The 13605-nt window shown below is 35.7% G+C and overlaps 1 protein-coding gene across 1 annotated transcript in view; it reads left to right on the top strand.

The window, feature by feature from the left end:
* The window catches only part of ZSWIM6 (zinc finger SWIM-type containing 6), a 187818-nt gene that overhangs the window by 149966 nt on the left and 24247 nt on the right, over positions 1 to 13605 (top strand). The window contains exon 5 of the mRNA XM_037062888.1: positions 10236 to 10415. Within this exon, the coding sequence (XP_036918783.1) occupies positions 10236 to 10415 (180 nt within the window). The remainder of the gene's footprint in view (positions 1 to 10235; positions 10416 to 13605) is intronic.

Here is a 13605-nt window from a genome sequence, read left to right as displayed (position 1 = left end):
CTCTAGCACAGTTGAATATGATGATATGTGAAAATGAAATGCTGTTATTTCAGTTAACTTTATCCCTTACGTTGGACAAAGGGGTAAGTTGTCAAAATTGAACCTATATTATTAGGGAATAGCGCAGCGTGGCCCTAGAACATTCTATATCTCCATTTTTAATAATTTTTTGTTCAACAGTGATTTGTCCTCACCTTCATATTTTCCCTATGCCCAATTTACTTGGTTGACTTCTGGCATTCCCCCCCCCCCAAATTAGAGATTTGGGTTCTGATAACTTGAATTTCTATAGAAGACAGTGGGCGCCTGGGCATTGCTTCTTAAAAGGGAGGCAACATGGATGGTAGACCAGAAGTGTTGACAGAGATGCTGGGGGGTTGGGGGAGGAGGCTGGAGGGAGAGTCTGCACAGGCTTCAGCACTGCCATCTCAGTCCACCTTTAGCGTGGACAGAAATGTTACACAGCCTTGTAGGTTGGGGATGAGTTAGAGAAAGGCCTCCTCCACGAGAGTAGGTAGGGATAAAATTACCCAAGGCCTCTCAGGCCTCTGAGTGACTGTGAGCCTGGGGTAGAGCCTGGCAGGCTGGATAGAACAATGTCTGTGAGAAGACAAAACATTTAAAAACTTATCCTCGAAATCGAGAAAAGGGGGAGACTAAAAGATGTTTCTAGTTAAAATCAGAGAATCACTTGCAACCCAAGCCCTCCAAACCTATTTTAACCTTTGAGACTCAATTTCCTCCACACAGAAGTCTACACAAAGGGACTTGGAGAAGTGCACTCTTTGAACCTGGGTGAACTCGACTGTTTCAAAACACTTTCTGCCTGTATTATCTTATTTAAGTCTACACAGCCCTATGAGGTAGGTAGGAATTATTATCCCTATTGTTTAAATAGGGAGTTGCTGCTACAGAGAAATTAAGTGGGCTTGCCCAAATTCTTGCAGCTGGTAATCTGTATCTTGCCCTTTCCACATCAGAGCTTGTTGCTCAGATGTTTATTTTAGTTGGAAATGTAAGACAGTGGGTATGTGAGGTGGGGTGAAGTGGTGGTGGTGATTTGTCCATCTAAATGTTTGTCGGGAAAGACAGGACTTCAGGGCATGTGGAATTTGTTAATTTTGTTACCTACAGTTGCTGAAAGTGTGGGTGGTTGTCCACTGACATTGTTACTGGTGTAGTGCAGAAGTAACTAGAAGGCCTTTGTGATGATTTTTTGTCTTCTGCCTTAGTGTGATTCTATCCACATTCTCTGAGTACTTTGGTCAGGTATAGAAAGTGAACAGGTATAAGACTATCCAGTGGATTAGAAACATTAACCATGTGCAAGGAATGCCTTTTTTCATCTTCCCAGGGAAGTTTCTTTTCTAGTTTTGTTTTGCTGTGGGTTGTATGTTACAGTGCATCATTTTGCTGAAACCTCTGAGTGCAGATCAGGGAGAATAGTGGAAAGGAGAGGAAAAGCATGCTGGATGGTGGAGAAAAGCTAGTTGAGAGCTGAAATGTGCCATGGATAATTCAGAAACTGATGCACGCACCAGTGACTTGATAATTGCCTTTATATATTTTGAGGCATTGAAGCTAGGAAGGCAATTTAAAAGTATTGAATTTGTTTCACTGTAACTCATAGCAAATAATTAAGTGTCCTTTGTGAAAGAACCGGTAATACCTTTTAGTTGCTACCTCCTCTGCTAGGTGCTAGAAATAGGAAGTGCTCACTGAATTCTGGTGTATTCGGTTGAGCCCTTAAAGGGGTTAATATTTCCAAGAGACAGCAGAATGAAGTGTTTGATCATCAAAGAGTTTTATTTTTAAAGCCGCAAGTGTTTCAAGCATGTGTTGGAGGGGAAGGAAATCAATGCCCAAAGTGGGACTCTGAATTAATAAAATTTGGAGAATGACTTACTCAGTTTGGTTAACTTGGTTTTTAAGGCTAATTACATCTTTTGTATTGTGACTGTTAAGATAAAAGGCCATATCTATTATACCTCTGAACTTGAATCTAACATGAAGAACATTCTTTCATGATGAAACCACTCTTAGGAAGGTGAGCAATAAAAGGATGTTACAGGCAATTTAATAAAAGTCTTGGGTTTTTAAATATATTCTCACTTGGCAAAATAGAAGTTCTCTAATTAGGGAAATATAAATATGAAAATCTAAGGTGAGTTTTATGAATTTTTTTCAAGTCATAGAAATCATTGTTTAAAGTTTCCTAGAATATGTAGTATCTTGCTTTTAAGGACTGTTATCTCTTTGAGATTTAATGGTCTCATCTTTAACATGGAAATGTTAATTCTGACCATGGAGGATTAATTCTATTTTTCAAACCTACATTTAATTTAAAGTTCACTTTATGCCAACAATCTTGACTTTCATTTAGCATGGTGGTGCTTTTTAAGTTAATTTTCACAATAAATTATAGTTCGCAAAGGCATGGACTGAAATACAGAATTCCAAATTATGAAATGGACACATTGAAAATAACTATATCACTTTATCTATTAGGGTTTTTTTTTTTTTTGCTGAGTAGTATTCCTTTGTGTGGATGTACCACTGTTTGTTTATCCATTCNAATGTTAATTCTGACCATGGAGGATTAATTCTATTTTTCAAACCTACATTTAATTTAAAGTTCACTTTATGCCAACAATCTTGACTTTCATTTAGCATGGTGGTGCTTTTTAAGTTAATTTTCACAATAAATTATAGTTCGCAAAGGCATGGACTGAAATACAGAATTCCAAATTATGAAATGGACACATTGAAAATAACTGTATCACTTTATCTGTTAGGGTTTTTTTTTTTTTTGCTGAGTAGTATTCCTTTGTGTGGATGTACCACTGTTCGTTTATCCATTCACCATTTGAAGGGCATTCAGGTTGTTTCTAGACCTTTTGCATTTATGAACAAAGATTCAGTAAAGATTTTTGTACAACTTTTCATGTTAACATAATTTTTCATTTATCTTGGGCAAATCCCTAGAGGTGGGATTGATGGGTTATAAGGTAAACTATATTTTTGTTTCATGAGAAACTGCTGAACTGTTTTCCAAAATGGCATATTTTTTGCACACTAAGCAGCAGTTACCAGCATTCCAGTTGCTCCATATCCTTGACAGCAGTTGGCATTGTTAGGTTTTAAATTTCTTTTTCTAGACACATGGACAAAGCCAAGGGGGAGGGCGGAAGCAAGGGAGGGAGGTGGGTTTGGCTGGGATCGTGGGGAGAAAATGCAACAACTGTAATTGAACAACAATAAAGCGATTTAAAAATTTTCTTTTTCTAATTTTAACTATTATAATAGGTGTGTAGTGGTATTTTGTGTGGTTTTTTATTTGCATTTTCCTCGTGATTAATGATGCCAAGCATGTTTTTCATCTGCATGCTGCTATCTGTATATCTTCTTTGGTGAAGTGTCTTTACAAATTTTTTGCCCAATTTTTTATATGGTTGTACATTTTCTGGATGAATTTTAAGAGGGCTTTACATATTCCGGATGTAAGTCTTTGTCGGATGTATGGTTTACACATATTTTTTCCCAGTCTGTGTATTGTATTTTCATTTCCTGAACAGTGTCTTTTGTAAAGCAAAAATTTTTAATTTTGATAAAATCCACTTTCATTAGTTTTATCTTCCATGGATCATATTTTTGCTATTGTATCTAACTTTATCTTTGCTTCATCCAAGGATACAAATATGTTTTTCTAGAAGTTTTATGTTTTGTTTTATATTTAGGTCTATGATCCATTTTGAATTAGTTTTTAGGAAATTTATTGAATTATTTTTTAATAAATTGTGTGATACAGATTTAGTTCATTTTTTCACATGAGTGTCTAATTGTTCCGGATGCAGTTATTTAAAAGATAACTTAACTTTTCTTCTTTCAATTGACTTTGTACCTTGAATAGACGGTATTTGTTTAGGTTTATTTCTGAGCGTTTAAATCTCTACCATTGATCTCTGTGCCTGTTTTTCCACCCCTTGTTCATTGTCTTAATTACTGTAACTTCATGGGAAGATCAAAAATCTCAGCCTTCAGTTTCGTCCTTCTTATTTAAAATTGTCTTGGCTATTTTATATCTTTCCTTGTCAATATGTACATAGATACCTGCTAGGGTTTTGAATGGGGTTGTATTGAATATATAGATTCATTTGAGGAAGAATTGACATCATAACACTGTTGAGATTTTCAATCTATGAATTTAGTAACTTTCTGCTTTTTAAGATTGCCTTTTACTTCTTTTGTCAGTGTTACAGTTTTTAGCATAGAGACTGTACATGTTTTGTTAGATTTTACAACTATTTTGAGGTAATTTTGGCTCTTGGTAAATTTTGATCTCTAATTGTTCGATAACATTTTAGCATATAGAAGTGCAGTTAATTTTTTTGCTTTGAACTTTATCACATGACCTTGCTGAACTTAATTAGTTCTAGGAGTTTTTTTGTAGGTTAATTGTACACAGATAGAGGCTATTTTGTTTTTTACTCTCTGATCTTTGCCATTAGCCTCCTTTTTTTTTGCTTTATTAGCCCAGCTAGAACTTGAGCATGATGTTGACTAGGAATGGCAAGTCCAGATACTTTTGCCTTGTTCTGATCTTAAGGGAAATACATTCTGTCTTTTGCCTTTATGATATTAACTAACTGTAGGGCTTTGTGTTTTTTTTTTCAGATGCCCTTTACAAGTTCAAGTCATTTTCTAGTTTATTGACTGCTTTATTTATTATGAAGGGTTGTTGAATTTTGTTGGTTTTTCTGCATCCATTGAATTGGTCATATGATGTTTCTTCCTTATTTTGTTAGTGTAGTGAGTTATACTAATTGATTTTTTTCTTTTACTTCTCACCTGTGGATATGTTTGAGAGAGAGAAACGTCAATCGATTGCCTGCCACGTGCACCCTGACTGGGTGTAGAATCCACAACCTTTTGGTGTATGGGATGGCATTCCAAGCAACTGAGCTGCTGGACAGGGCCTGATTGATTTTTAAAGTTGCCTCAGCCTTGCAGTACTGTGATAAACTATATTTGGTTGTGGTGTACTTTCCTTTTTATATATATATTTTATTTTGTAGTCTTTTTTCCCATGACCATTTATCCATACCCTTGCACCCTGTCCTACCTTCACCCCTCCCCCCGCACCCTGCAGTCACTACACTGTTGTTCATGAGGAATATTGATTCGTAATTGTATTTACTTACAGTGTCTTTCTCTGGTTTCGATATCGGGGCAAGGCTGGGCTTATAAAATGAGTTGGGAACCATTCCCTTTTCTTCTGTTTTATGTTAGATGTGTAGAATTGGTGTTCATTCTTTTGTAAATGTTTGGTGACATTTTCCAGGGAAACAACCTGCATTGTTAGAGATTTTTAACTACCAATTCCATTTTTTAGATAAATTTGCAACTGTTCAGGTTATTTCTTTGTGAGGGAACTTTGGTAGTTTGCATTTTTTTGGAGGACTTTGTTTATTTCATCTGATTTGTAAAATTTTTCATCTCATGGCACATGTAAACTAATTACAAAGATTCTGCAGCACACCAAAAAATATATTACACTTTCTGCTGATCTGACAAAAAATAGGTATAATTTTGATTGATTCACACCAAATGACTGTTGTTGTGCTGTCATTTTTTTAATTTGACAACATAAGGAAAAAGAGGTCCATGCCCCTGACTAAAGAGTCAGATAGGGCGTGTTTTAAAAATTCTTGTGGCACACCAGTTGAAAATTGCTGCTCTCAGACCTGTAATGATGTGCCCTTTTATTACAAACTGAAATTTCCAGTTTGTCTATTCTTTTTCCATTCTGATTATAGTTTTATTGATTTTATTAATTTTTTTAAAGAACCAGGTTTTTGTTTGATTTTTTTCCCTTTGGCTGGTTTTTAATTTAAGTGATTTGCGATCTGTTACTGCCATCCTTCTGCTTGCTTTGGCTTTGATTTCTTGTCTTTTTCTAGTTGCTTAAGGTGGATACTTAGATTATTGATTTGAATCTTTTTTTCCAGTATAAGCATTTAACACTATATATTTCCCTCTAAACTCTGTAGCTGTAGACCACAAATTATAGTATTTTGTTTGCATTTTCTTTGGGTACAAAATACTTTTTGGTTTCCCTTGTGTCATTTTACTCATGAGTTATTTAGAAGTTTGTTGTTTAATTCCGAGATATTGGGGGATTTTCCAGATATCTTCTTGTTACTGATTTTTAGAGAATGTACTCTCTATGATGCTACTGCTTTCAAAGTTATAGAAGTTTGCTTTATGGCCCAAAATATGTACTGTGTTAATGAATGCTCTTTGTAAATTTTCAAAAGAGTAGGATTTTGTGTAGCTTTTGTCTACTAATGTTAGGTGGAGTGTTCTGTACCTGTCTCTTAGGTTAAGTTGGATGATAGTGGTGTTTACATATTCATCTGTGCTGTATTTTCATCTACCTGGAGTATTGAAGTCTCCAAAATCATTGTGGATTTGTCTGTTTTTCATTTCAGCTCAGCCAGTTTTTGCTTCATGTATTTTGAAGTCTGGACATTAGGTGAAGTATTCGTTTAGGACTCATGTCTTTTGGGGAAACTGACCTCTTTATCATGTTATATTTCACTCAATTCCTTGTGTAGTATTTCTTAAACTCTACTTTGTCTGATACTAATGTGGCCACTTGAGCATTATTTTCAAAGTGTCTGCTAATTATATCTCTTTCCCTTTAATCTGTGCCATTATATTTAAAGAATCTTCCTTACACACAGCGTAAAGTCAGACCTTGTTTTTAAGTTTGAATTTACCATCTGTTAATTGGTATATTTAGACCATTTGTATTTAATATAATTATTGATGCAGTTGAGTTTTTTAGGTCTACCATTTAATCATTTGTTTTCTATTTGTCTTCTCTGTTTTTATTTCTCTGTTCACTGTCTCACCTTTTCCTTCTTTTAATTATTTGAATTATTTCACTTTGATTTATTGTTCTTTTTGTTTGAATCTCCTTGTATTTTTAAATGTTTTCAGTATTACAAAAGAACATCTAACCTTAAACAGTCTAAATTGTATTAATATTTTGCACAATAGGATATAGAGTCTTAACAACCATGTATTTTTCATGTGTATTTCATCTACATACATTTAAAATGCCACAAGGCAGGTGTTCAAAGATTATTTTCAATAGCCGTACTTATTTTAAAAAACTTTAAAAGTACAAAAATAGTCTGTTTCCTTTACTCAGGTATGTATTACTTCTATAGATCTTCCTTTATTCCTGTAGTTCCAAGTTTCCCTCGGATATTATTTCCCTTCAGCCCAAAGAAGCTTCCTGTAGCACTTTTTCTCGGCCAGGTCTGTTGGCAGTGAATGCTCTCTGTTTTTCCTCATCGGCGAATGCCTTTATTTCAACATTTTTGAAGGATGTTTTTGCTGGATGTAGAATTCCGGGTTGACACTTCATTTTAACACTTTAAAGATAATGGTCTACTGTCTTCTGTCATAAATAACTTCTGATGAGAAGTGTCTAATTATTTGGGTCAGTCTGCTGTATACGCTATTTCATTTTTCTCTGACTGCTTTCAAGAGTTTATCTTTGGTTTTTAGTGATTCGATTATGGTGTGTTTAGTTGTGGTTTTTCTTGAGTTTATCCTTTCTGGGGTTAGACGAGCTTCTTGAACCTGTAAGTGCATCTTCCTCCAAATTTGGAAATTGTTAAGACAGCATTTTTTCCACATTTGTCTGTATCTGTTTCTTTTCTTCTGGGACTCCAGTGACACAAATGTTAGATATTTTGCTGTTTTCCCCGACTGTGTTTAAAAGCCTCTGTTTATTTTCTGATTTTTACTCTCTTTTCTTTGGATGAGGTTTCTGTCTTCAAGTTCACTGACTTTGCCTTTTGTCATACCTATTCTGCTCTTTATTCCACACAGTGATTTTTTTTTTAATTTCAAGTACTGTTTCTTCAGTTCTAAAATTTCCACTTAGTTCTTTTTTATAGTGTGTATTTTCCTTCTGTCAATAGTTTTACCTTTATCTCATGGAACACCATTAAATAGTTGCTCTAAAGTCTCTGACTGGCCGTTCTAACATGTGGTTCATTTTGATTGGCATCTGCTGGTTGCTTTTCCATTCAGAATTGATCACATTTTCCTGTTTCTTTGTAAGCTAAGTAATTTTGGAATATTCTGTTGTGAGAGTCTGAGTCCCATTAAAACTTCCTGAAGAGTTAATTGTTTTTTTCAAGTATACAATCTAGTTTTTTCCAGTATACAGTCAACCAGCGTAGATTCAGAACATAAGGTCTGTTTTACCTTCCACAGGTGATAATGTCAGTAAAGTTTCCAGGCCTTGACTGTGATTCCTAAAATCTGTTTTATGTAAATGAGATGTTACCTGGACTTGTGCCTCTTTGTACACAGTAACCAGGGTCCCCTCACTGCATCTCCTGAGTGAAGGGTGGGGTCCCCTTTCCCAGTCCTTTCGCCCTGATTAGATTTCTTTAAAGTTTTTGCTGAATGTGCCCTCTACAAAATTTCTCCAAGTGGGTTAATTTTATACCCAAGTCAATAGGGAAAAATAATGGAAATCACTTTAATATGGCTTGAATCTTCTAGTTTTGTTTTCCTGTCTGCTTGATGTTGTTTACTTTTCAGAGTCCTTACATTGCTGCTTTTCTATTTTGTTCCGAGTTTTTTGGTTATAAGCCATAGAGGGCTTACTCTAGTTTGATCACATTTTGTTTTCAGTTGGCATTTAAAAAATATGGAAATATTCATTGTAAATATCTGTAGATTAGATATTTACAATGATATTCGATAGATTGTGGCCACTGTTATTTTCTGGTGGTAGAAGTTACTTGATATTTAAAATGTCAGATTTTGTAATTGAGGAAGCTTGCTACTTTTAAGAAAAAATTATTTGTATTTTTTTCCATTACTATTTAGTCCCCTTGTCAACCCCACCCCCCCAGTCACCACACTGTTGTCCATGTCTGTGGATCTTTCTTCCTGTTTTTGCTGGGTACTTTTAAATGTGGAAGAAGGTAAAGCATCTGTTTGGACAAACAAAACATGGGCGTTTCTATCTTTATTATTCATTTAGCACAACTGTTTAAAATACACACACACCTATCTTTTCAAAGAAAAAGTATTGTGAATGGCTTTGAGTACTGATATCTAGCTTGTTTTGAAAGTAGTAAACAGAAATTTGAACTTTAAAATTTTGTGGAATAGTTGCTTGAATTAGCTACCTCTTTAAAGAATATAGAAAAGAATAATATATTTTATCAGTACCTTAATTCAAATTACGTCTTCTAAATTTATTTTGGCTTTTCCTTTGGAAAAAATGAAATTTGATGAAAGTTTAGTGATTTCATTCACATAATGACAAATTTAGTGACTTCAGTTATATAAAGATTCGTTCCTGGTTAAATCATTTAGGGAAATATGTTTAAGTGAATTTTCTTTTTAGAAGATTATTGACATAATAGATAAATATACTAATTAATAAACGTAATAAAGTTTGAAATGCCAATAATGAAACTAGAAAATTATCTATTCATGGTCATTGTATGCCTTTATGATTTTATTGTATAAAGGTAATCTTAGAAGGAAATTTAATTTTTACACAAAGGAATTATTTAGAGGGGTTTGTTGTTGCAGGTCTGTTTGTAAATTAAAGTAGCAAATTGGACCTTGTGGACAACCGTAGACCTTCTTTATAGACTTTTTTTGTCCAAAATGTCACATAAATGGGAAGATAATTAACAATTAACATTTGATAATGTCTTTCATCTTCATATATGACAGTGTTTGTTTGGATCTTTGGTTCAAATTCAGACTCTGTTTCCTTCTTCCGTTAAACTCTGCATGAGATTTGTGGCTTGGATTAAGGAGATAATTATGTTATAAAAATAGCAGATTTGGACTCATTTTTCAAATAGTCTAAAATTTATCATTAGCACCCTGGCTGTTGTGGCTCAGTGGATTGAGTGCTGGCCTGCGAACCAAAGGGTTGCTGGTTTGATTCACAGTCAGGGCACACGCCTGGGTTGCCGGCCAGGTCCCCGGGAGAATGTGAGAGGCAACAGATCGATGATGCTCTCGTACGCTGAAGTTTCTCTCTCTCTCTTTCTCCCTCCCTTCCCCCTCTCTAAAAAATTTTAAAATAAATGAATAAAATAGTTTATTATTAGTGATTAGAATTGCATATTTTTATAATTATTTAAAGTTTACTTCCTTCTCTTCCTTTCGATTAGGTGCTCTGTGGATGTGCATAGTTTTAAATCCCCACTGCAAGTTGGAGCAGAAGGCCAGTTGGCTGAAACAGCTGAAAAAGTGGAACAGTGTTGATGTCTGCCCATGGGAAGATGGGAATCACGGCGGTGAATTACCCAACTTAACCAATGCTCTGCCTCAGGGTGCAAATGCCAACCAAGGTGAGTCCACAGCAAAATTCTTCTCACTTTATAGCTGCTTAATTGTGCATATATGTTTATAACAGTAACTTACAATGTATGTGGGAAAATAATTTTCTCCATGTCAGAACTTACTGTAACTCAAGGATTTTAATATGCTTTGGCTGTGTGTGTGTGTTTTAATTTTTACCTGAGACTGTTGTGTGCTTTTTTCATATTCTCAGAATTCACATGGGTGTAATACTTATACTTATTACTATGGGTTATTTAAAATCTATAAAATTAAATGTGATACAGAGTTGCTAGTTAACTATTTAATTTGACTATTTTAAATTTAATAAATCATGGAATAGGTTGGTCACATTTTATAAAACAAAATATTAAGAGACTTGAGTGGCTTTGTGTTTTTATCTCTTGGTCAATACATATTTGGGCTACTTTGTAATTTAATCAGTTAAAAATTCTTAGTTTTAGAATGTAGCAAGTAAACATTTTATGACTGGGCTAGAAGGGCATGAGGTGTGGTTGGCATTTGGACTAGGAAAAGACTTTATTGTGAAAGATCACCTAGCATACTTCCTACTACCTACTGCAGGCTGGCAGTGCCCTCCAGTCTGTGGGACTACTAAGAAATGCATACAGCCATTTGTTTGCTTTATTTTTCAGTTTCTCTCTTGGACCCACCATTTAGCTCCAGGGCATCTCATCTTTTCTTTAATCTTCTTTGGCCTCATTTTTTCCCCAGCTACTGCAGCATTTCTCCTCTCTTTCAGAATCAAATCCTTAAAGAAGTTAGCAGTTGCAAATCAAAATTTCATTCACTAGTTTATGACACTGTTTTTGAGAAAAATTGAAAGACTTAAAGTTGTTGTGATAGATGCAAGGTGACTGTTAAACCAGAAGGATCCAGAATGAAGATTATCGTTCTGTATGTGCCAGCCCTGTATGAGTTGATACTCCTGGAAAGAGCTGGACGGTGTGCTGAGTGTGAATGTGAGTTAGCGCAGTGTTCTCAGTCTTGATAAAGAAAGAAAATTATATGTATCACTCCATAGGGACTTGTCCAATAAAAAGGAAGTTTTAGGACTTGAGAAAGATGATTGTCTGGCTCTGGTTTGTCTAGAGATATTTGTCTTGGGAATTCAATATTTGAGATCTGTCATATCTTGATTGCCCATGATGATTTTATTTAATAACTTTAAAGAAAATAAATGTACCACTTATACCCCGTATTCTTTTCCAGAAACTCAGAATTCTCAAGTTTAGCAATCAGTTTTTGTTCTTTTCCACTGCTAGGAAAGGGTATGTCTACATTTACATAGGTGATATCTTCAATCTTTCATTTTTTTGTATTTGTAGGGTTTTCTCTTTCACTCCCCACCTGCTTTTTGGGAGCACCATTACAACATTTTGCACTTTACTTTCCATTTGGTTACTTTCCCCTTGGTTAAACAGGAATATTCCATTGGCTGTAGAACATCCCCTGACCAGTGGTCCAGCTTCCAGATGAAACAGTTCATTTTATTTATGGTTTGGCCTAGGGGCATGAAGTCAGGACCTAGTTTCTGAAGGCAATATTTATAGCTGTTGTGCCTAAAGGCACCAGGCTCCTGCTTTTAGCATAATATTCACATCCTCCAGAGGGCTGTCAGAAGAGAGTTGAGCAGGTTGCTAGCAGAGAGCCTGCTGTGGCCAGCAGAGCCCAGCAGCCATGCCATTGCAGCTGGGTGTAGAGTGTACACTTAGTACAGATGATGGGCAGAATTGTATGTGTTGGTATATTGAAGTTAATGTGAAGGGCAAATCGAGCCCTGTCTTTGCTGAGATTAATTACTAGACTTAATTAACAATAAGAGTAAGAACATTAAAATCTACACCCTTCGAAAGGGTAGTGGTTTCTTTGACCTTCTCAAAATGTGTCCCATGTCAGTATAGAGCTTTCTGTCTTGCTCACTTTCATTTAAATATTTTTTAAATGGAATCCTAGTCTATAGCTTGCTTTTATTATCAAGAAAAGCACTGAGCCAAATCAACAGGTAGAACTCTCATTCTTTTAACACATACATAACATCGGTGCTTGTTTAAAGTTCTTTTAGTTTTAAATATACTTCTTCGATTTGAGCTAAACAAAATAAATGAAATGACAAAGCCACTTAAAAATGTGTGAGATTTGGGCTTTGGAATATTTGATTGATTGGCTAGGAGAGGTGATGAAACCAGTTTCTTACTGGGTAGGAGTGTATTTATTCTGCTCAACAAAAGCCCTGACATAGTCATAAGGCCCACTCTTTCCATATATACAGTGTACAATTAAAGCTACTGCTAGCAAGGAGTCTGGGCAAGGACCATAACACATACATCAGTGTTTACGCCTCTCTGATGTCATTTATGCATTTTGGTAGGTCTGCCACATAAATACAGATACCTAAGTTGACCTGAGGCAGAGCCAAAGTAGTGTCTTTCTCTGTTAAAGACCTGTCAGAAGCCTGAAGCACGGCTGAAAGCTGAATTTGGAGAGAGGATATCTGTGTTTAACCTTGGTCGCCACTGCCTGACTGTGGGACCTTGGCAAGTCACTTTACTTCTCTCGATTTTGGTTTCGACAGCAGAATAGAGGGGCTGGACTGGATGAGTTTTCGGAGCCCTTCTTATTGATTCAGTTCTTTTTTGATTCTATGATTTCCTTTATGTCTGTACTTAACAAAGCTCCAGTGATAGGAAGATTAAACAGTATCAACCCAGGAAGCTCCAAGTTTTGCTTCTCATTGAATTAAACCTCAGAACAGTGAGGGTGATAACTGTGTAAAGTGAGGGTGAGATAAGTAAACTACACATAAATAAAACCAGTTTGTCTCCCTGGGTTTCAGTTGAGGCTAAGGTTTGTGCCATAGTTGAAGGTAAGTCTGGAGTGGGGGTGGGGGTGCAGGTAGAATTTGAACCGTGTCATTCAGAAAAACTAAGTAGTCCCAGGAGTTGGGGTGAAAATATCCTTTATTCCCCAAACATTTCTTCTCTCTGTCAGGTCCTGAAACTTGAACCCTCTTCGGAGTGTATGCTTCTGCTCTTTGGTGATGCCCCGGCATTCACTATGCTGGGACATCACACCAGTCATGGAACCTGCACAGGAGTCAGGAGGCAGCCTGTAGGGGCAAGGTAAGTGCGCTGGTTTGTTTTGTAGCTATGTTGTGTGGCTTTGTGAAATGTTAAATAT

This window comes from Sturnira hondurensis, unplaced genomic scaffold (assembly GCF_014824575.4).
Source record: "Sturnira hondurensis isolate 20B ecotype Veracruz unplaced genomic scaffold, ASM1482457v3 Scaffold0014384, whole genome shotgun sequence".
NCBI lineage: Eukaryota > Metazoa > Chordata > Mammalia > Chiroptera > Phyllostomidae > Sturnira > Sturnira hondurensis.
This window is presented reverse-complemented; position numbering and strand designations above follow the sequence as displayed.